General features: G+C 36.3%; 1 protein-coding gene across 1 annotated transcript in view; it reads left to right on the plus strand.

Annotated features, from left to right (window-relative positions):
• The window catches only part of LOC144442171 (von Willebrand factor A domain-containing protein 8-like), a 234867-nt gene that overhangs the window by 103304 nt on the left and 105869 nt on the right, over positions 1–25694 (plus strand). The window contains exons 18-25 of the mRNA XM_078131440.1: positions 10484–10593; positions 11078–11184; positions 13879–14027; positions 16044–16119; positions 17160–17295; positions 20650–20769; positions 22156–22361; positions 25071–25222. Of these exons, the coding sequence (XP_077987566.1) occupies positions 10484–10593; positions 11078–11184; positions 13879–14027; positions 16044–16119; positions 17160–17295; positions 20650–20769; positions 22156–22361; positions 25071–25222 (1056 nt within the window). The remainder of the gene's footprint in view (positions 1–10483; positions 10594–11077; positions 11185–13878; positions 14028–16043; positions 16120–17159; positions 17296–20649; positions 20770–22155; positions 22362–25070; positions 25223–25694) is intronic.

Here is a 25694-nt window from a genome sequence, read left to right on the forward strand (position 1 = left end):
TATCAGTACTGAGAATCCCACAGTCTAAGTTTACTATTATCATATCAGTGCTGAGAATCCCACAGTCTAAGTTTACTATTATCATATCAGTACTGAGAATCCCACAGTCTAAGTTTACTATTATCTTATCAGTGCTGAGAATCCCACAGTCTAAGTTTACTATTATCATATCAATACTGAGAATCCCACAGTCTAAGTTTACTATTATCATATCAGTGCTGAGAATCCCACAGTCTAAGTTTACTATTATCATATCAGTGCTGAGAATCCCACAGTCTAAATTTACTATTATCTTATCAGTACTGAGAATCCCACAGTCTAAGTTTACTATTATCATATCAGTGCTGAGAATCCCACAGTCTAAATTTACTATTATCTTATCAGTACTGAGAATCCCACAGTCTAAGTTTACTATTATCATATCAGTGCTGAGAATCCCACAGTCTAAGTTTACTATTATCTTATCAGTACTGAGAATCCCACAGTCTAAGTTTACTATTATCATATCAGTGCTGAGAATCCCACAGTCTAAGTTTACTATTATCTTATCAGTACTGAGAATCCCACAGTCTAAGTTTACTATTATCATATCAGTGCTGAGAATCCCACAGTCTAAGTTTACTATTATCTTATCAGTGCTGAGAATCCCACAGTCTAAGTTTACTATTATCTTATCAGTGCTGAGAATCCCACAGTCTAAATTTACTATTATCTTATCAGTGCTGAGAATCCCACAGTCTAAATTTACTATTATCATATCAGTGCTGAGAATCCCACAGTCTAAGTTTACTATTATCTTATCAGTGCTGAGAATCCCACAGTCTAAATTTACTATTATCTTATCAGTGCTGAGAATCCCACAGTCTAAGTTTACTATTATCATATCAGTGCTGAGAATCCCACAGTCTAAGTTTACTATTATCATATCAGTGCTGAGAATCCCACAGTCTAAGTTTACTATTATCATATCAGTGCTGAGAATCCCACAGTCTAAGTTTACTATTATCTTATCAGTGCTGAGAATCCCACAGTCTAAATTTACTATTATCTTATCAGTGCTGAGAATCCCACAGTCTAAGTTTACTATTATCTTATCAGTGCTGAGAATCCCACAGTCTAAGTTTACTATTATCATATCAGTGCTGAGAATCCCACAGTCTAAGTTTACTATTATCATATCAGTGCTGAGAATCCCACAGTCTAAGTTTACTATTATCTTATCAGTACTGAGAATCCCACAGTCTAAGTTTACTATTATCATATCAGTGCTGAGAATCCCACAGTCTAAATTTACTATTATCATATCAGTGCTGAGAATCCCACAGTCTAAGTTTACTATTATCATATCAGTGCTGAGAATCCCACAGTCTAAGTTTACTATTATCATATCAGTGCTGAGAATCCCACAGTCTAAGTTTACTATTATCTTATCAGTGCTGAGAATCCCACAGTCTAAGTTTACTATTATCATATCAGTGCTGAGAATCCCACAGTCTAAATTTACTATTATCATATCAGTGCTGAGAATCCCACAGTCTAAGTTTACTATTATCTTATCAGTGCTGAGAATCCCACAGTCTAAGTTTACTATTATCATATCAGTGCTGAGAATCCCACAGTCTAAGTTTACTATTATCTTATCAGTACTGAGAATCCCACAGTCTAAGTTTACTATTATCTTATCAGTGCTGAGAATCCCACAGTCTAAGTTTACTATTATCATATCAGTGCTGAGAATCCCACAGTCTAAGTTTACTATTATCATATCAGTGCTGAGAATCCCACAGTCTAAGTTTACTATTATCATATCAGTACTGAGAATCCCACAGTCTAAGTTTACTATTATCATATCAGTGCTGAGAATCCCACAGTCTAAGTTTACTATTATCTTATCAGTGCTGAGAATCCCACAGTCTAAATTTACTATTATCATATCAGTGCTGAGAATCCCACAGTCTAAGTTTACTATTATCTTATCAGTGCTGAGAATCCCACAGTCTAAGTTTACTATTATCTTATCAGTGCTGAGAATCCCACAGTCTAAATTTACTATTATCATATCAGTGCTGAGAATCCCACAGTCTAAGTTTACTATTATCTTATCAGTGCTGAGAATCCCACAGTCTAAGTTTACTATTATCTTATCAGTGCTGAGAATCCCACAGTCTAAATTTACTATTATCTTATCAGTGCTGAGAATCCCACAGTCTAAATTTACTATTATCTTATCAGTGCTGAGAATCCCACAGTCTAAATTTACTATTATCACATCAGTGCTGAGAATCCCACAGTCTAAGTTTACTATTATCATATCAGTGCTGAGAATCCCACAGTCTAAATTTACTATTATCATATCAGTGCTGAGAATCCCACAGTCTAAATTTACTATTATCTTATCAGTGCTGAGAATCCCACAGTCTAAGTTTACTATTATCTTATCAGTGCTGAGAATCCCACAGTCTAAGTTTACTATTATCATATCAGTGCTGAGAATCCCACAGTCTAAATTTACTATTATCTTATCAGTGCTGAGAATCCCACAGTCTAAATTTACTATTATCTTATCAGTGCTGAGAATCCCACAGTCTAAGTTTACTATTATCATATCAGTGCTGAGAATCCCACAGTCTAAGTTTACTATTATCATATCAGTACTGAGAATCCCACAGTCTAAGTTTACTATTATCTTATCAGTGCTGAGAATCCCACAGTCTAAGTTTACTATTATCTTATCAGTGCTGAGAATCCCACAGTCTAAGTTTACTATTATCATATCAGTGCTGAGAATCCCACAGTCTAAGTTTACTATTATCATATCAGTACTGAGAATCCCACAGTCTAAGTTTACTATTATCTTATCAGTGCTGAGAATCCCACAGTCTAAGTTTACTATTATCTTATCAGTACTGAGAATCCCACAGTCTAAGTTTACTATTATCTTATCAGTGCTGAGAATCCCACAGTTTAAGTTTACTATTATCATATCAGTGCAGAGAATCCCACAGTCTAAGTTTACTATTATCATATCAGTACTGAGAATCCCACAGTCTAAATTTACTATTATCATATCAGTGCTGAGAATTCCACAGTCTAAATTTACTATTATCATATCAGTGCTGAGAATCCCACAGTCTAAGTTTACTATTATCATATCAGTGCTGAGAATCCCACAGTCTAAGTTTACTATTATCTTATCAGTGCTGAGAATCCCACAGTCTAAGTTTACTATTATCATATCAGTGCTGAGAATCCCACAGTCTAAGTTTACTATTATCTTATCAGTACTGAGAATCCCACAGTCTAAGTTTACTATTATCTTATCAGTGCTGAGAATCCCACAGTCTAAGTTTACTATTATCATATCAGTGCTGAGAATCCCACAGTCTAAGTTTACTATTATCATATCAGTGCTGAGAATCCCACAGTCTAAGTTTACTATTATCATATCAGTGCTGAGAATCCCACAGTCTAAGTTTACTATTATCATATCAGTACTGAGAATCCCACAGTCTAAGTTTACTGTTATCATATCAGTGCTGAGAATCCCACAGTCTAAGTTTACTATTATCATATCAGTGCTGAGAATCCCACAGTCTAAGTTTACTATTATCATATCAGTACTGAGAATCCCACAGTCTAAGTTTACTATTATCATATCAGTGCTGAGAATCCCACAGTCTAAGTTTACTATTATCTTATCAGTGCTGAGAATCCCACAGTCTAAGTTTACTATTATCATATCAGTACTGAGAATCCCCCTGTCTAAGTTTACTATTATCTTATCAGTACTGAGAATCCCACAGTCTAAATTTACTATTATCATATCAGTGCTGAGAATCCCACAGTCTAAATTTACTATTATCATATCAGTGCTGAGAATCCCACAGTCTAAGTTTACTATTATCTTATCAGTACTGAGAATCCCACAGTCTAAATTTACTATTATCATATCAGTGCTGAGAATCCCACAGTCTAAATTTACTATTATCATATCAGTGCTGAGAATCCCACAGTCTAAATTTACTATTATCATATCAGTACTGAGAATCCCACAGTCTAAATTTACTATTATCATATCAGTACTGAGAATCCCACAGTCTAAGTTTACTATTATCATATCAGTGCTGAGAATCCCACAGTCTAAGTTTACTATTATCATATCAGTGCTGAGAATCCCACAGTCTAAGTTTACTATTATCATATCAGTGCTGAGAATCCCACAGTCTAAGTTTACTATTATCTTATCAGTACTGAGAATCCCACAGTCTAAGTTTACTATTATCATATCAGTGCTGAGAATCCCACAGTCTAAGTTTACTATTATCTTATCAGTACTGAGAATCCCACAGTCTAAGTTTACTATTATCTTATCAGTGCTGAGAATCCCACAGTCTAAGTTTACTATTATCTTATCAGTGCTGAGAATCCCACAGTCTAAATTTACTATTATCTTATCAGTGCTGAGAATCCCACAGTCTAAATTTACTATTATCATATCAGTGCTGAGAATCCCACAGTCTAAGTTTACTATTATCTTATCAGTGCTGAGAATCCCACAGTCTAAATTTACTATTATCTTATCAGTGCTGAGAATCCCACAGTCTAAGTTTACTATTATCATATCAGTGCTGAGAATCCCACAGTCTAAGTTTACTATTATCATATCAGTGCTGAGAATCCCACAGTCTAAGTTTACTATTATCTTATCAGTGCTGAGAATCCCACAGTCTAAATTTACTATTATCTTATCAGTGCTGAGAATCCCACAGTCTAAGTTTACTATTATCATATCAGTGCTGAGAATCCCACAGTCTAAGTTTACTATTATCTTATCAGTGCTGAGAATCCCACAGTCTAAATTTACTATTATCATATCAGTACTGAGAATCCCACAGTCTAAGTTTACTATTATCATATCAGTGCTGAGAATCCCACAGTCTAAGTTTACTATTATCATATCAGTGCTGAGAATTCCACAGTCTAAATTTACTATTATCATATCAGTGCTGAGAATCCCACAGTCTAAGTTTACTATTATCATATCAGTACTGAGAATCCCACAGTCTAAGTTTACTATTATCTTATCAGTGCTGAGAATCCCACAGTCTAAATTTACTATTATCTTATCAGTGCTGAGAATCCCACAGTCTAAATTTACTATTATCATATCAGTGCTGAGAATCCCACAGTCTAAGTTTACTATTATCATATCAGTGCTGAGAATCCCACAGTCTAAGTTTACTATTATCTTATCAGTGCTGAGAATCCCACAGTCTAAGTTTACTATTATCATATCAGTGCTGAGAATCCCACAGTCTAAGTTTACTATTATCTTATCAGTGCTGAGAATCCCACAGTCTAAATTTACTATTATCTTATCAGTGCTGAGAATCCCACAGTCTAAATTTACTATTATCATATCAGTGCTGAGAATCCCACAGTCTAAGTTTACTATTATCATATCAGTGCTGAGAATCCCACAGTCTAAGTTTACTATTATCTTATCAGTGCTGAGAATCCCACAGTCTAAGTTTACTATTATCATATCAGTGCTGAGAATCCCCCAGTCTAAGTTTACTATTATCTTATCAGTGCTGAGAATCCCACAGTCTAAGTTTACTATTATCATATCAGTGCTGAGAATCCCACAGTCTAAGTTTACTATTATCATATCAGTGCTGAGAATCCCACAGTCTAAGTTTACTATTATCATATCAGTGCTGAGAATCCCACAGTCTAAGTTTACTATTATCATATCAGTGCTGAGAATCCCACAGTCTAAGTTTACTATTATCTTATCAGTGCTGAGAATCCCACAGTCTAAATTTACTATTATCTTATCAGTGCTGAGAATCCCACAGTCTAAGTTTACTATTATCATATCAGTGCTGAGAATCCCACAGTCTAAGTTTACTATTATCTTATCAGTGCTGAGAATCCCACAGTCTAAATTTACTATTATCATATCAGTACTGAGAATCCCACAGTCTAAGTTTACTATTATCATATCAGTGCTGAGAATCCCACAGTCTAAGTTTACTATTATCATATCAGTGCTGAGAATTCCACAGTCTAAATTTACTATTATCATATCAGTGCTGAGAATCCCACAGTCTAAGTTTACTATTATCATATCAGTACTGAGAATCCCACAGTCTAAGTTTACTATTATCTTATCAGTGCTGAGAATCCCACAGTCTAAATTTACTATTATCTTATCAGTGCTGAGAATCCCACAGTCTAAATTTACTATTATCATATCAGTGCTGAGAATCCCACAGTCTAAGTTTACTATTATCATATCAGTGCTGAGAATCCCACAGTCTAAGTTTACTATTATCTTATCAGTGCTGAGAATCCCACAGTCTAAGTTTACTATTATCATATCAGTGCTGAGAATCCCCCAGTCTAAGTTTACTATTATCTTATCAGTGCTGAGAATCCCACAGTCTAAGTTTACTATTATCATATCAGTGCTGAGAATCCCACAGTCTAAGTTTACTATTATCATATCAGTGCTGAGAATCCCACAGTCTAAGTTTACTATTATCTTATCAGTGCTGAGAATCCCACAGTCTAAGTTTACTATTATCATATCAGTGCTGAGAATCCCACAGTCTAAGTTTACTATTATCATATCAGTGCTGAGAATCCCACAGTCTAAGTTTACTATTATCATATCAGTACTGAGAATCCCACAGTCTAAGTTTACTATTATCATATCAGTGCTGAGAATCCCACAGTCTAAGTTTACTATTATCATATCAGTACTGAGAATCCCACAGTCTAAGTTTACTATTATCATATCAGTGCTGAGAATCCCACAGTTTAAGTTTACTATTATCATATCAGTGCTGAGAATCCCACAGTCTAAGTTTACTATTATCATATCAGTGCTGAGAATCCCACAGTCTAAGTTTACTATTATCATATCAGTGCTGAGAATCCCACAGTCTAAGTTTACTATTATCATATCAGTACTGAGAATCCCACAGTCTAAGTTTACTATTATCATATCAGTGCTGAGAATCCCACAGTCTAAGTTTACTATTATCATATCAGTACTGAGAATCCCACAGTCTAAGTTTACTATTATCTTATCAGTGCTGAGAATCCCACAGTCTAAGTTTACTATTATCATATCAATACTGAGAATCCCACAGTCTAAGTTTACTATTATCATATCAGTGCTGAGAATCCCACAGTCTAAGTTTACTATTATCATATCAGTGCTGAGAATCCCACAGTCTAAATTTACTATTATCTTATCAGTACTGAGAATCCCACAGTCTAAGTTTACTATTATCATATCAGTGCTGAGAATCCCACAGTCTAAATTTACTATTATCTTATCAGTACTGAGAATCCCACAGTCTAAGTTTACTATTATCATATCAGTGCTGAGAATCCCACAGTCTAAGTTTACTATTATCTTATCAGTACTGAGAATCCCACAGTCTAAGTTTACTATTATCATATCAGTGCTGAGAATCCCACAGTCTAAGTTTACTATTATCTTATCAGTACTGAGAATCCCACAGTCTAAGTTTACTATTATCATATCAGTGCTGAGAATCCCACAGTCTAAGTTTACTATTATCTTATCAGTGCTGAGAATCCCACAGTCTAAGTTTACTATTATCTTATCAGTGCTGAGAATCCCACAGTCTAAATTTACTATTATCTTATCAGTGCTGAGAATCCCACAGTCTAAATTTACTATTATCATATCAGTGCTGAGAATCCCACAGTCTAAGTTTACTATTATCTTATCAGTGCTGAGAATCCCACAGTCTAAATTTACTATTATCTTATCAGTGCTGAGAATCCCACAGTCTAAGTTTACTATTATCATATCAGTGCTGAGAATCCCACAGTCTAAGTTTACTATTATCATATCAGTGCTGAGAATCCCACAGTCTAAGTTTACTATTATCATATCAGTGCTGAGAATCCCACAGTCTAAGTTTACTATTATCTTATCAGTGCTGAGAATCCCACAGTCTAAATTTACTATTATCTTATCAGTGCTGAGAATCCCACAGTCTAAGTTTACTATTATCTTATCAGTGCTGAGAATCCCACAGTCTAAGTTTACTATTATCATATCAGTGCTGAGAATCCCACAGTCTAAGTTTACTATTATCATATCAGTGCTGAGAATCCCACAGTCTAAGTTTACTATTATCTTATCAGTACTGAGAATCCCACAGTCTAAGTTTACTATTATCATATCAGTGCTGAGAATCCCACAGTCTAAATTTACTATTATCATATCAGTGCTGAGAATCCCACAGTCTAAGTTTACTATTATCATATCAGTGCTGAGAATCCCACAGTCTAAGTTTACTATTATCATATCAGTGCTGAGAATCCCACAGTCTAAGTTTACTATTATCTTATCAGTGCTGAGAATCCCACAGTCTAAGTTTACTATTATCATATCAGTGCTGAGAATCCCACAGTCTAAATTTACTATTATCATATCAGTGCTGAGAATCCCACAGTCTAAGTTTACTATTATCTTATCAGTGCTGAGAATCCCACAGTCTAAGTTTACTATTATCATATCAGTGCTGAGAATCCCACAGTCTAAGTTTACTATTATCTTATCAGTACTGAGAATCCCACAGTCTAAGTTTACTATTATCTTATCAGTGCTGAGAATCCCACAGTCTAAGTTTACTATTATCATATCAGTGCTGAGAATCCCACAGTCTAAGTTTACTATTATCATATCAGTGCTGAGAATCCCACAGTCTAAGTTTACTATTATCATATCAGTACTGAGAATCCCACAGTCTAAGTTTACTATTATCATATCAGTGCTGAGAATCCCACAGTCTAAGTTTACTATTATCTTATCAGTGCTGAGAATCCCACAGTCTAAATTTACTATTATCATATCAGTGCTGAGAATCCCACAGTCTAAGTTTACTATTATCTTATCAGTGCTGAGAATCCCACAGTCTAAGTTTACTATTATCTTATCAGTGCTGAGAATCCCACAGTCTAAATTTACTATTATCATATCAGTGCTGAGAATCCCACAGTCTAAGTTTACTATTATCTTATCAGTGCTGAGAATCCCACAGTCTAAGTTTACTATTATCTTATCAGTGCTGAGAATCCCACAGTCTAAATTTACTATTATCTTATCAGTGCTGAGAATCCCACAGTCTAAATTTACTATTATCTTATCAGTGCTGAGAATCCCACAGTCTAAATTTACTATTATCACATCAGTGCTGAGAATCCCACAGTCTAAGTTTACTATTATCATATCAGTGCTGAGAATCCCACAGTCTAAATTTACTATTATCATATCAGTGCTGAGAATCCCACAGTCTAAATTTACTATTATCTTATCAGTGCTGAGAATCCCACAGTCTAAGTTTACTATTATCTTATCAGTGCTGAGAATCCCACAGTCTAAGTTTACTATTATCATATCAGTGCTGAGAATCCCACAGTCTAAATTTACTATTATCTTATCAGTGCTGAGAATCCCACAGTCTAAATTTACTATTATCTTATCAGTGCTGAGAATCCCACAGTCTAAGTTTACTATTATCATATCAGTGCTGAGAATCCCACAGTCTAAGTTTACTATTATCATATCAGTACTGAGAATCCCACAGTCTAAGTTTACTATTATCTTATCAGTGCTGAGAATCCCACAGTCTAAGTTTACTATTATCTTATCAGTACTGAGAATCCCACAGTCTAAGTTTACTATTATCATATCAGTGCTGAGAATCCCACAGTCTAAATTTACTATTATCTTATCAGTACTGAGAATCCCACAGTCTAAGTTTACTATTATCATATCAGTGCTGAGAATCCCACAGTCTAAGTTTACTATTATCTTATCAGTGCTGAGAATCCCACAGTCTAAGTTTACTATTATCATATCAGTGCTGAGAATCCCACAGTCTAAGTTTACTATTATCTTATCAGTGCTGAGAATCCCACAGTCTAAGTTTACTATTATCATATCAGTGCTGAGAATCCCACAGTCTAAATTTACTATTATCATATCAGTGCTGAGAATCCCACAGTCTAAATTTACTATTATCTTATCAGTACTGAGAATCCCACAGTCTAAGTTTACTACTAATCTCATTCAAAGTTGGTATTAGGACAGTGTTCTATGACATACATGTGCATATCCATTTTCGTCATGATACGATCCAATATGGCTGTCTGGCAGCCATTTTGTTTGCAAATTTTCAATGTCCAAAGCCATAACTCCAGACATGCTTGAACAGATCTCATTCAAAGTTGGTATTAGTTTATAAATATTGGAATATTTCCACTGGTTTCTACTCCAGCTTGCTAGACAGAGTTTACAAATATTGAATTATTTTCACAGGTTTCTACCCCAGCTTCCTAGACAGAGTTTACAAATATTGAATTATTTTCACAGGTTTCTCCCCCAGCTTGCTAGACAGAGTTTACAAATATTGAATTCCTTTCACAGGTTTCTACCCCAGCTGGCTAGACAGAGTTTAGAGAAGTCTTTAGATGATGCAGGCATAGAACCATTCAAACAAACATTGGACCCAATGGACATAGAGAGAGCTATATCATGTAAGTTGGGTAATGACTGTGTAGACAGAAAAATAAACAATTGTCTTGAGAAAGGAAAGACTGCTTAGTGATACACTACATGTGTACTGAGATGATATTGAGTACACTAACATTTTCAATGGGGAACATTGCATTGTGAGTTCATAATGTTTTAATAAAAATGTAGATGTTAATCAGATAAAATGCATTGCATTCATTCATGTTTTGCTAATAAGTACAGAGCTAGCATTAATCTGAACTTAGGCTGTATGGGCCTTGCTAGGCGGGTTGATGGTTTCTATTGTTAGGATTGTAATTATTCAAACAGTCAACAATACATTTAATGGAAGTTACTTGGCAAGACCTGCACAACACTTCTACCTAAGTCTGAATTGATGCCAACTCCATACTGATAAGAAGAAATGAAGGAAAGGATGAAATTCTTCACATAGTAACATCTGTCCTACCAGGTCGCCATCTATACATATTAACTGTTCTATTGCAGGTGAAATAAAGGATGGTACACTAAGAATTGGTAAAACTCAAGTGTCTGTCTTTGATCCTGAAAACAAAATGATGGTGCCTGATGTCTTGTTTTATGAAAATTCACAGGTAGAGAATTTTACAAAATATTTACATTACTGCAAATAGAAACATCTTATGATATAAACCAGATTTAAACTGAATGTCTCCTGTAAAGGCAAAACTGTAGATTTTTGGGCCTACACACATTGTTGGAATGCTAACCTCTGAACTATAGCTATTATGTATGTACCACTTAATTGGATAATTAATGATACGAAAGTGTATGAAGTTTGAAGCTTACATAGTTAACATATTGTCTAATTATTAAAAATTAATTCATTATGCAAATTAACCATTTAGCTTATAAGTTACATCATCAAGCTTTAAATGACGCATGTATGGCTTTAGCATAAATGCGTGTACTAAATTATGTGCACATTGTTATGGGTGACATATGTACTAAATTATAATTTGGTACACATGTCAACCATAACATGCGCACATGAGGTTTCTTGATGTAGCTTTTACTTTTACTGAGTAATTTGCATTATTAACAATCTTCATCAATTAAGCTATATCTGTGGAATACATACTTCAAATTCCATATAATTTATCACCTACATCAACAATGAGAAAACACATATATCCTCTAAAGCCTGTTGGTATAGTTTTGAATTTTAATGAGTAATTTGCATAATTAATGTTTTTGGTTATTAGGCTATATCTTCATCAATTCAGCTATATCTGTGGAATACATACTTCACATTCCATATAATTGATCACATACATCAACAATGAGAAAACACATATATCCTCTAAAGCCTGTTGGTATAGTTTTGAATTTTAATGAGTAATTTGCATAATTAATGTTTTTAGTAATTAGGCTATATCTTCATCAATTAAGCTATATCTGTGGAATACATACTTCACATTCCATATAATTGATCACCTATTTTTAATGAGTACTTTTCGTAATTAATGTTTTTCATAATTACGCTATATCTTAAGAATGCAAACTTCAAAATTTTATTTAACTTGATACATTCATCAACCATAACAAATCATACGTGTTTGATGTAGTTGCTTGTATAGTTTTTAATTGTGATGTGTAATTTTCATAAGTACTGATTTCCATAATTGGGTAATATCTTCAAAATGCAAACTTTAAATTTCGGATAATTAATACATGCATTTATGCTAAAGATGAGCATGTGTCATTTAAAGCTTGATGATGTTACTTATAAGCTAAATGGTTAATTTACATAATTAATGATTTTGAGCACAACTGAACTGATAAGGTTCAATAGTGCTATAGGCATGGCCGCGTGTGTGTGTGTGTGTGTGTGTGTGTGTGTGTGTGTGTGTGTGTGTGTGTGTGAACAACTTAAAATCAAAAACTGCTGAACCGATTGCTTTGATATTTGATGGTCATGTTTCTTCTGGTGTCTAGTTGGGAAATGGTTCAAATGAAATGATAGTATCAGAGATGTGGGTTTTGGGTCAAAAAAAGTGATTTTGGACAAAAAGTTTAAACTCAAAAACTACTGGGCAGATTGGCATGAAATTGGATGGGAACATTCTTAGCGGCAAGTAGATAAAGATTTGTCCATGACATGATGATTCCCTATGCAAATTAGGGCTAAAAAATTGTCTTTTTGGTCAAAAACCTATACTTCCACAACTACTCAGCAGATTGGGCTGAAATTTAACAGGGATGCATCTGTGGGTATATAGATGAAGAAATATTAAGCATATAATGATCTCGTCAGTAATATGCAAATTAGGTGTAAACATGTGAATTTTGGTCAAAAATTTATGTCTCAAAAAGTACTTAGTCAATGAGACAGAAACTTGGTGAGATGTTTCTGGAAGTGTTATTCTGCAGATTTTCTTCGAAACATTTTGACACAATTGGCGCTAACAACTATGACCCACTCCCTTAGCAGCAACCAAACGGCAGTATATTTTGGTCAAATAACAACATCCTCTGACAGACAAGTGAGTAAACATTCAAAAAATGTATGCAAATATCCCTAGCAACCATGACCACACCATTAGCAACAGCCAAACGGTTGTGTATTTCACAGACAAAAGAATAAACATTCAAAAAAAATGTATGTAAATTTGCCTAGAAACAAGACCACGCCCATAGCAACAGCCAAATAATCATGTATATTGCAAAGAAAACAGGAATTTAAGACAAATGAATAAAAAATGTATGCAAATGTGCCTAGCAACAAGACTCTGCCCATAGCAACAGCCAAATGATCACATATATTGCAAAGATAATATCAGGAACAAGTGAACAAAAACATTCAAAAATGTATGCAAATGTATCTAGCAGCATGACCACACCCATAACAACAGCCAAATGATCATGTATATCGCAAAGATAGCAACATGGTTGGATAGGCAACTGGATTCAGCAAATGAACACCTATTGTTAGCATGGACTAGCATATGGATAAACATTTTTAAAAACTGTACAGTTGTGCTACAACACCATTGGCGGTATTTTTTATAATTAGACAATATGTGAACTATGTAAGCTTCAAACTTCACACATTTTTGTATCATTAATTATCCAATTAAGTGGTATGTACATCATTTATAATAGCTATACTTCAGAGGTTTGCATTCCAACAATGTGTGTAGGCCCAAAAATCTATGATATTGCCCTTATGTTTTATAAAGTGCCAGGGATCTTGCAATAGTACAATAGATGGTCTAAAGGCATGTGTACAAATATATCACAGTGGTTATTTATTGTGTTATTTATAGCATCTCTCTATAATGGAAGACATGTTGAAGGATTTCTTACTGGGTGAACACCTATTGTTGGTTGGAAATCAAGGAGTTGGCAAGAATAAAATAGTGGATAGATTTTTACATTTACTGAACAGACCACGACAGTATTTACAGTTACACAGGTATGGTAGGATGATTCAATTCTATAAAGTCCATTATGTTGTACTTGTTTTCTGATATTATCTACTGTCTCTATTACACTATAGGTATTATAACACTGTATCTACCAGTCATTACACTGTAGGTATTATAACACTGTATCTACCAGTCATTACACTATAGGTATTATAACACTGTATCTACCAGTCATTACACTGTACTAGGTATTATAACACTGTATCTACCAGTCATTACACTGTACTAGGTATTATAACACTGTATCTTCCAGTCATTACACTGTACTAGGTATTATAACACTGTATCTACCAGTCATTACACTGTACTAGGTATTATAACACTGTATCTACCAGTCATTACACTGTACTAGGTATTATAACACTGTATCTACCAGTCATTACACTGTACTAGGTATTATAACACTGTATCTACCAGTCATTACACTATAGGTATTATAACACTGTATCTACCAGTCATTACACTGTACTAGGTATTATAACACTGTATCTACCAGTCATTACACTGTACTAGGTATTATAACACTGTATCTACCAGTCATTACACTGTACTAGGTATTATAACACTGTATCTACCAGTCATTACACTGTACTAGGTATTATAACACTGTATCTACCAGTCATTACACTGTAGGTATTATAACACTGTATCTACCAGTCATTACACTGTACTAGGTATTATAACACTGTATCTACCAGTCATTACACTGTACTAGGTATTATAACACTGTATCTACCAGTCATTACACTGTACTAGGTATTATAACACTGTATCTACCAGTCATTACACTGTACTAGGTATTATAACACTGTATCTACCAGTCATTACACTGTACTAGGTATTATAACACTATCTACCAGTCATTACACTGTAGGTATTATAACACTGTATCTACCAGTCATTACACTGTACTAGGTATTATAACACTGTATCTACCAGTCATTATACTGTACTAGGTATTATAACACTGTATCTACCAGTCATTACACTGTACTAGGTATTATAACACTGTATCTACCAGTCATTACACTGTACTAGGTGTTATAACACTGTATCTACCAGTCATTACACTGTACTCGGTATTATAACACTGTATCTACCAGTCATTACACTGTACTAGGTATTATAACACTGTATCTATCTACCAGTCATTACACTGTACTAGGTATTATAACACTATCTACCAGTCATTACACTGTAGGTATTATAACACTGTATCTACCAGTCATTACACTGTACTAGGTATTATAACACTATCTACCAGTCATTACACTGTACTAGGTATTATAACACTTTATCTACCAGTCATTACACTGTAGGTATTATAACACTGTATCTACCAGTCATTACACTGTACTAGGTATTATAACACTATCTACCAGTCATTACACTGTACTAGGTATTATAACACTATCTACCAGTCAATACACTGTACTAGGTATTATAACACTGTATCTACCAGTCATTACACTGTACTAGGTATTATAACACTGTATCTACCAGTCATTGCCCCTCTATATACATGAAATCATGTAAATGCAGTGGTTTAGTTTTTGATAAGTATATGTAATGTTAACAGAACCATATGATATATTATTGCTGGAGGAGTACTCACAGTCTTTTCTATTATGTATGCTTTTGGTATTTTCTGCTAAACTGTCTGTCACTCACTTAATTCATTCATTCATTCATTCATTCATTCATTCATTCATTCATTCATTCATTCATTCACTCATTCAAGAAAGTAGATTGCCAACACCTGGTAATGTATTCTGAGTGTGACACATTGGCACTCAAACATCATATGGTTCTTCCATAATATTGATACTTGTATTTATCATAGTAGAACTGAAAATATGGTGGAGACAGAGAGTAACAAAGTTATATGGATAGAAGTAATTGACTGGATATGATTTGGTTAGATATGAAATATGAATTAGTTGACCATGTATAAATAAAACTTTACTTGATTAGGAATTTCAAAGTACATTTACTTTGTTTAGAGACACAACAGTGCAGACATTAACTTTACAACCTAATGTACAAGATGGTGTCATAGTCTATGAAGATTCTCCATTGGTGAGTAGTGATGCAAAATTTACTCTCATCTACAGACTATGTCCAATATGTTGCATTTGGCTTATTTGCATAAATTCAGATGTTATTTTGGGAGAAATTTTCTTGTAAATCATGTGAATTTTGACCCAAAGACAAAGTGTTTCATTCCCAAGTGAACTCTTACATTTTGCAAATAGCCAAAGTCAACAGTTTGGTTTGAACCTTGGATATGTGTATACACTATTATGCCACAAGGGGGTCCCCTGTCACTATATCTTTCTGCCACTACAACCCTATAGGATGTTTCCAGGATACTGTACAGAACATTAACAAGAAGCTAGCCAAATGGTTTTTTAAGGCATATATGAAACAATTGTATTGATTGTCACATGAAATGTCATAATAATAATCAAAACTTTTCTCAACTGCGACTTTTGGGTATTTATTGTTGACGAAATGGAACATATGCTGTAGTTTTCTAAGGCCACAAGTAAGCCTTGAAAAAGTCTATTTACCACACTCTTTAACCTGTGACCTTGCTCCAAGTGTTGAGTCAACTCACACACTGTCAAATAATGTTTTTTTTCTTCACTTTTAAGTGCGATTGTCGAAAGTAGTACAATCAAGTGCATGAACTTTTTCAGTGAAATGGGCTGAAAATATTACTACATGTACATTATTAATACTACACTCCAAGTAAAATTTGTTGATGACACTAGTTGATGCTGACATGGCAGCCATCTTGGTATGTCATAACCTGAGTGTGCATGCCACTGTTAGCTTACATTTTTAAAAACGGGAACCATTTACCCATTTCACAGGAAATTCTACCAATGGATCACTAACCCCTTGTTTGACTATTCACACAGTATTACCATCATTTTTATGTGTGACTCAATGTTCTTTCCTCTAGATGGGTATTTATAGATCCATGGTGAAATATCAAGATTATTTGACTATTTATGTCAATATGACCCATCTTTGCAAATTATTGAGTTTACAATGTATTTCATAAAATTGCATAGTGATATTGACATTGACTTTGATGTTGATGACCTTAGGTCAAGGCTGTGAAGCAAGGCCATGTGTTAGTAGTAGATGAAGCAGACAAAGCGCCTACCAATGTTACCTGTATCTTAAAGACATTGGTTGAAAGTGGTGAAATGATTCTAGCCGATGGCAGGCGAGTTGTTACAGGTAAGGTACTGGTCAGAGTCTCTGGCAGGGTGGGGGGGGGGGGGGGGGAGAGTGGGCTGGTACATTGTGTCTCTGGCCAGGAAGTGGGCTTGTACATTGTTAATGGACTTGTCAATATCTCTGGTCAGGGAGAGTGGGCTGGTACATTGTTAATGAACTGGTCAGTATCTCTGGTCAGGGAGAGTGAGCTTGTACATTGTTAATGGACTGGTCAGTATCTCTGGTCAGGGAGAGTGGGCTTGTACATTGTTAATGAACTGGTCAGTATCTCTGGTCAGGGAGAGTGGGCTTGTACATTGTTAATGGACTGGTCAGTATCTCTGGTCAGGGAGAGTGGGCTTGTACATTGTTAATGGACTGGTCAGTATCTCTGGTCAGGGGATGGTGGTAGATTGTTAATGGACTGGTCAGTATCTCTGGTTGGGGGATGGTGGTAGATTGTTAATGGGTCAGTATCTCTGGTCAGGGGATGGTGGTAGATTGTTAATAGACTGGTCAGTATCTCTGGTCAGGGGATGGTGGTAGATTGTTAATAGACTGGTCAGTATCTCTGGTTGGGGGATGGTGGTAGATTGTTAATGGGTCAGAGGCATGTTGTTGAACCCAATGAAACTTAAGCCAGTATCAATCTACAACAAAATTTATATCTAACACATGCAACCATGTGTAACATATTCTAATGTATTGAAAACATTGAGAGTAAGGCAAAGTATAACTTAGAAATGTACCTAATAATTAAAGTACTGATAAACTGAATCTAACTATCAAAGCAAATAATACATCACACAACAAAACAATTTCTCTATCTTAGGGGCTACTCAGCACTAGTTGGCACCCTTGCATCCCTGGCAGGTGTCTGGGGTCTAAGCTACCTAGGGAGGTCACCTGCAAGTAGTTAGCACAAGAATTTATTGGTAGAATTTATTTGACATTTGTGAGAATTTATAAAGCACTGAAAAGAGCACTAGGGGGAATTACTGGCAGGTGTCTGTAGTCTAGCTACCTATATGGAGATCACTTGCAGGTGTCTGTATTCTAGCTACCTAGCTACCTAGGGAGGTTGCTGGCAGGTGTCTGTATTCTAGCTATCTATGGAGATCACTGGCAGGTGTCTGTATTCTAGCTACCTAGCTACCTAGGGAGGTTGCTGGCAGGTGTCTGTAGTCTAGCTACCATGGGAGATCACTGGCAGGTGTCTGTAGTCTAGCTACCTAGGGAGGTTGCTGGCAGGTGTCTGTAGTTTAGCTACCATGGGAGGTTGCTGGCAGGTGTCTGTAGTCTAGCTACCTAGGGAGGTTGCTGGCAGGTGTCTGTAGTTTAGCTACCATGGGAGATCACTGGCAGGTGTCTGTAGCCTAGCTACCCAGGGAGATCACTGGCAGGTGTCTGTAGTCTAGCTACCTAGCTACCTGGGGAGGTTGCTGGCAGGTGTCTGTATTCTAGCTATCTGGGGAGGTTGCTGGCAGGCGTCTGTAGTCTAGCTACCATGGGAGATCACTGGCAGGTGTCTGTAGTCTAGCTACCTAGGGAGATCACTGGCAGGTGTCTGTATTCTAGCTACCTGGGGAGGTTGCTGGCAGGTGTCTGTATTCTAGCTACCTGGGGAGGTTGCTGGCAGGTGTCTGTATTCTAGCTACCGAGGGAGATCACTGGCAGGTGTCTGTATTCTAGCTACCTATGGAGATCACTGGCAGGTGTCTGTATTCTAGCTACCATGGGAGATCACTGGCAGGTGTCTGTAGTTTAGCTACCTAGGGAGGTTGCTGGCAGGTGTCTGTATTCTAGCTACCTAGGGAGGTTGCTGGCAGGTGTCTGTATTCTAGCTACCATGGGAGATCACTGGCAGGTGTCTGTAGTCTAGCTACCAGGGGAGGTTGCTGGCAGGTGTCTGTATTCTAGCTACCTGGGGAGGTTGCTGGCAGGTGTCTGTATTCTAGCTACCTGGGGAGGTTGCTGGCAGGTGTCTGTATTCTAGCTACCGAGGGAGATCACTGGCAGGTGTCTGTAGTTTAGCTACCTAGGGAGATCGCTGGCAGGTGTCTGTAGTTTAGCTACCAGGGGAAGTTGCTGGCAGGTGTCTGTAGTCTAGCTACCTAGGGAGGTTGCTGGCAGGTGTTTGTAGTCTAGCTACCTAGGGAGGTTGCTGGCAGGTGTCTGTAGTCTAGCTACCTAGGGAGGTTGCTGGCATGTGTCTGTAGTCTAGCTACCAGGGGAAGTTGCTGGCAGGTGTCTGTAGTCTAGCTACCTAGGGAGGTTGCTGGCAGGTGTCTGTAGTCTAGCTACCTAGGGAGATTGCTGGCAGGTGTCTGTAGTCTAGCTACCAGGGGAGGTTGCTGGCAGGTGTCTGTAGTCTAGCTACCGAGGGAGATCACTGGCAGGTGTCTGTAGTCTAGCTACCTAGGGAGGTTGCTGGCAGGTGTCTGTAGTCTAGCTACCTAGGGAGGTTGCTGGCAGGTGTCTGTAGTTTAGCTACCGAGGGAGATCACTGGCAGGTGTCTGTAGTCTAGCTACCTAGGGAGATTGCTGGCAGGTGTCTGTAGTTTAGCTACCTAGCTACCTAGGGAGGTTGCTGGCAGGTGTCTGTAGTCTAGCTACCTAGGGAGATTGCTGGCAGGTGTCTGTAGTTTAGCTACCGAGGGAGATCACTGGCAGGTGTCTGTAGTTTAGCTGCCTAGGGAGGTTGCTGGCAGGTGTCTGTAGTCTAGCTACCTAGGGAGGTTGCTGGCAGGTGTCTGTAGTCTAGCTACCAGGGGAGGTTGCTGGCAGGTGTCTGTAGTCTAGCTACCGAGGGAGATCACTGGCAGGTGTCTTTATTCTAGCTACCTAGGGAGGTTGCTGGCTGGTGTCTGTAGTCTAGCTACCAGGGGAGGTTGCTGGCAGGTGTCTGTAGCCTAGCTACCCAGGGAGATCACTGGCAGGCGTCTGTAGTCTAGCTGCCTAGGGAGGTTGCTGGCTGGTGTCTGTAGTTTAGCTACCAGGGGAGGTTGCTGGCAGGTGTCTGTAGCCTAGCTACCTGGGGAGATCACTGGCAGGTGTCTGTAGTCTAGCTGTTTGCTTGAAGTATGAGGAAAATAACAACAGGTACATAAGAACTGAAAGTAAGAAAGCCTCGTTTTTCAAAAGGAGCTGTTACTGGTATGAGCAAAGAAATGACATAGACATTGCAAAATATGAATTTTGCTAAGGTGGTGATGGGGGTGGTTAGGGTTAGGGTTTAGTTGTTTTTGTTAATAGTTGTGTATATTTTTGTTATTATTGTTTATACTTGTGTGTTTGTTGTTATTTGTATTTGTTGTTATCACATGGATGATTTGGTTTGATTGAAGTGTCCTTAACTTACTTTTCTTGACACAGGACGTCCGGGACAACAGTCGACAGGGAATGTCATAGTTACTCATCCAGACTTCCGGATGATAGTACTGGCAAATAGACCCGGCTTTCCATTCCTTGGCAATGATTTTTTTGGATCTCTAGGTAAGTGGATGGGATTATGTGTGTAGACATACATGGAGAGGCCTATTGGATGGGATTATGTGTGTAGACATACATGTAGAGGCCCATTGGATGGGATTATGTGTGTAGACATACATGTAGAGGCCCATTGTGGACTAATATAATCATACCTTCTCAAGCATAATTCATGAAAAATTAGAAAAAAATAATGACAATTTGGATCATTTTGACTCATATTTCTAGGAAAGTAGAACCAGTGACATAGACACAGGCTGTTGGAACATAGAATGACCAGGGTATAAAGTCCATATTTTGTGTTCAAAAACAATAACTTGTCTTGTGCATGGTATAATAAGTAATGTATTCTTTGTTGACCGTAGCACAAAGATTAAATAAACATAATTAGAAATCTTCTTGTACTTTCTGATTAGTGTTAACCCCATGAAACAGAGAATCATTGGTCAGTGTTGCTGCCAAGTGATTGGTTAGTATTCAGTGTTGCTGTCATGTCATTGGTTAGTATTCAGTCTTGCTGTCAAGTCATTGGTTAGTATTCAGTCTTGCTGTCAAGTCATTGGTTAGTATTCAGTGTTGCTGTCATGTCATTGGTTAGTATTCAGTCTTGCTGTCAAGTCATTTGTTAGTATTCAGTGTTGCTGTCATGTCATTGGTTAGTATTCAGTCTTGCTGTCAAGTGATTGGTTAGTATTCAGTCTTGCTGTCATGTCATTGGTTAGTATTCAGTCTTGCTGTCACGTCATTGGTTAGTATTCAGTCTTGCTGTCACGTCATTGGTTAGTATTCAGTCTTGCTGTGAAGTCATTGGTTAGTATTCAGTGTTGCTGTCATGCCATTGGTTAGTATTCAGTCTTGCTGTCAAGTCATTGGTTAGTATTCAGTGTTGCTGTCATGTCATTGGTTAGTATTCAGTGTTGCTGTCATGTCATTGGTTAGTATTCAGTGTTGCTGTCAAGTCATTGGTTAGTACACAGTCACATGTTATTGTGTTGTTTATAACTGTACTTCTTATACAGTCACATGTTATTGTGTTATTTATAACTGTACTTCTTATACAGTCACATGTTATTGTGTTATTTATAACTACTTCTTATACAGTCACATGTTATTGTGTTATTTATAACTGTACTTCTTATACAGTCACATGTTATTGTGTTATTTATAACTGTACTTCTTATACAGTCACATGTTATTGTGTTATTTATAACTGTACTTCTTATACAGTCACATGTTATTGTGTTGTTGTTTCACATATAAACACTTGTAATCCTCAAGCACAATCACCAGGCAACATTTGGGAAGTTATTTTCAATAAGATGAACAGAATATTATTTTCAATAACCATATAAATGTCACTTGACAGCAAACATGTGGCTTTTATTTCTTCAGGTGATATATTTAGTTGTCATGGCGTTGATAATCCCAATATGGAATCTGAAATGGCTATGTTACGTCAATATGGACCTGAGGTTCCTGAACATGTGTTGAAGAAATTAGTATTAGCGTTTGGTGAATTGAGAGAAATGGCTGACCAGGGCTTGATAGCATATCCTTACTCTACTAGGGAGGTTGTTAATATGGTCAAACATCTACAGGTAAATATATTATGTTAATGTATAAACTGAGTTTATTACATATTAAAGCTGCACTAGCTGCAACTGGAGTATATTTTCAAAATGTTGTGTTTTGTACAATAACTTATTCATATTATCGTACACCATGAACAGTATTGCATCAATTGTGGCTAAACATATTTTTTTACAGCTGTATATATGATAAATCAAATCAAATCAAATCAATTTTACAGTCCACAACTAAATATCAGCGCCCGCAACAGCAATCATGCTTTCAACCTGTTTCTGTACTGATTATATGGATAATATTGACCACTGATTAACATGTACAATGTCTAATTATTGGTAATTTAACAATTTTCAGTGAATATATTGTGGTTATCTGATCCAAAAATGATACTACAGGTACAACTTGTAAATGTGTCTTTGTTTTGTTTTCAAACAAAGCTACACACTGTACTATAATCTTTCTACCCACAATACCCTCTGATTTGTACTCTCACATAAGCTTCCTCATTGGGATCGTTGGGGAGAGTTCTACTAATATAATACTGCAAAAATATAACCTTTCTGAGGTAAAACTAGAGGTTTAAATCCTGGTATCTGAAATTTCCTAATCATACCCCAGGATACATTGAATCAAAACACAATAATTCTAACCCACAATTACTGATTTTTCAGTCCCAAAACTTATTATTGTCCATGCACTGTACTGAATTCACGGTTATCGATGTATCGCTCTCCTTGACTGGCTGGGTCAGGTAACCTCACTGTCATAAATCCATACGAGCACTACAACAACAAAAACAGAGTCCCTTCACAGACCATTTTCCTTCGGATGTAGGCTAACAATAATGAATGCCAGACAGTCAAAGGTATGCAAAATCACATTTGTAAGTGCATACAGCCCACACGCAGGGAAGTATATATGTCCACGTGACAAGTGAGCGCATACTCTCTACACTAGATTAGAAAACTGTTTACCTACACAGTAAAGATGTGCAGTAAAAAGACCATTTTTCAACCTAAAGTCTTCATATTTATAGCCAAATGACATCAGTGTTTATTTGTTTACATAAAAACAGAATTATAGTAATAACTGCCGATGAGGGTGCATTTCACAGTGATGTTGTTCAGTTTTCGGAGGAAAATATGGTTATGGGAATGTCAAAATAATGTATAAAATCACTAAACGTTGTATTTATATAATCTTATTTGGTAATTTTCAATAAAGAGCAATAGAAGATAATGACCTGACAAGTAATTTCATTTTCCACCACTGAGGGTAATGTGCCAATTGTGGCATATTTGTGTATTTGTATTTACTTGCTTGTTTACAAAGCATATTTAAATATTTCAAAGAGGAAAGGGCTTACTTTATAATACTGACTTATTTTCAAATTTAGAAAGGGAAATGATCAAAACAAGCATAATTCACTCTTCTTACCAAGGCCATTGCAAACATTCATATGTAGCACAACTGAACTGAGGTTCAGTAGTGCTATATGGATCGCCAGGTGTGTGTGTGTGTGTGTGTGTGTGTGTGTGTGTGTGTGTGTGTGTGTGTGTGTGTGTGTGTGTGTGTGTGTGTGTGTGTAAGTGAGTGAGTGAGTGAGTGAGTGAGTGAGTGTGTGTGTGAGTGAATGAGTGAGTGAGTGTGTGAGTGTGTGTGTGTGTGTGTGTGTGTGTGTGTGTGTGTGTGTGTGTGTGTGTGTGTGTGTGTAAACAACTTAAAGTAAAAACTGCTGGACTGATTGCATATGATCACATATATTGTGAAGATAAGAGGATTAATAGACAAATGAATAAACATTTAAAATTGTATGCAAATGTGCCTAGCAAAAAGATTACGCCCATAGCAACAGCCAAATGATCACATATATTGTGAAGATAACAACAGGGATTAATAGACGAATAAACATTCATAAAATGTATGTAAATTTGCCTAGCAACAAGACCATGCCCATAGCAACATCCAAATAATCACGTATATTGCAAAGATAACAGTTGAAAGACAAATGAATAAACATTCCAAAAATGTATGCAAATGTACCTAGCAACAAGACCACGCCCATAGCAACAGCCAAATGATCACATATATTGCAAAGATAATATCAGGAATTCGTACACAAGCTAAGGAAAAAGTAGGATTGGTTCCATGCTTTATTACTCCCTTCAACTTAAAGTTGATCAATTCCTACTCTGTAGTGGAAAAAGTCCTTGGCCAAGGGGTCTTTGTGAGAAAAGTCTATGGCATCTTAAGGGTTAAAACTCTCTATACAGACTGCCTACCCAAACTGTTGATTACTTGATGTTGAAAAGTATTTTATTCAAAACACATGTTTTATTTGGTTTTTGGTACATTTCTCTTCAAAATTTGCAAATTTACTTTCTTTTTGAATCTCAATTATACTTTTGGTACATATTCAAATTTAATTGTTATGCTTCAGATGTTAAGAAATATTGCTTCTCTTGGAAGTTATAAAATAAGGAACATCCGAACATACAAATCAGAGAGAGTTGTGGGTAAAATACCGTTTAGTGTTATAAAGTACACGTCTGGTGCAATAGGTGCTTCTGAAGAGCACTCCAAGTGGCCAAGCCATGAAATCTTTTGGTTTGTAGATACTGTTTGTCAGGGTTTACATTGCAATTCATTTTATTCCCCAATGAAGTAAACCACAAACTTAGGGTCATTCTTGTTATTTTGTTGTAAATTTTTTTCTTCAGAAATTTCCTGGTGAAGGACTGGCTAAAGTAGTTCGGAATGTGTTTGACTTTGATGCCTACAACAAAGACATGAAAGAACAAATCGTTGGTGCTCTACATAAACATGGAATTCCCATGGAAGCTATTCCAGAAAATATCAAGTTAGGCAAAGAGTAAGAAATTAACTACTTTAATGTAGTAGATGCATCAGAGAAAAAATATTCAACATTTGCTGTTTGCTGTTATTTTGTTGAAGATAACTCCAATCCATTGTAAGTTATAATAAGGAGTCACCAAAAAATGAAAGCATTGGAAACCAATATGGCCACTGTATACTATATGGGTAAATATGGCCACTGTATACTTTATGGGTAAATATGGCCACTGTATACTGTGTTAACTATATGGGTAAATATGGCCACTGTATACTGTGTTAACTATATGGGTAAATATGGCCACTGTGTAATGTGTTTACTATATGGGTAAATATGGCCACTGTATACTGTGTTTACTATATTGGTAAATATGGCTACTGTATACTGTGTTTACTATATGGGTAAATGAAAGATTGTCATTTTCCTTGCTAACAAAAAAAAAGAACCCCAAAATTCTTTTTTTTTATTACAAAACTTTAGTGACATTTTA

Source organism: Glandiceps talaboti, chromosome 11, assembly GCF_964340395.1.
Source record: "Glandiceps talaboti chromosome 11, keGlaTala1.1, whole genome shotgun sequence".
In the NCBI taxonomy this organism is placed as follows: domain Eukaryota; kingdom Metazoa; phylum Hemichordata; class Enteropneusta; family Spengelidae; genus Glandiceps; species Glandiceps talaboti.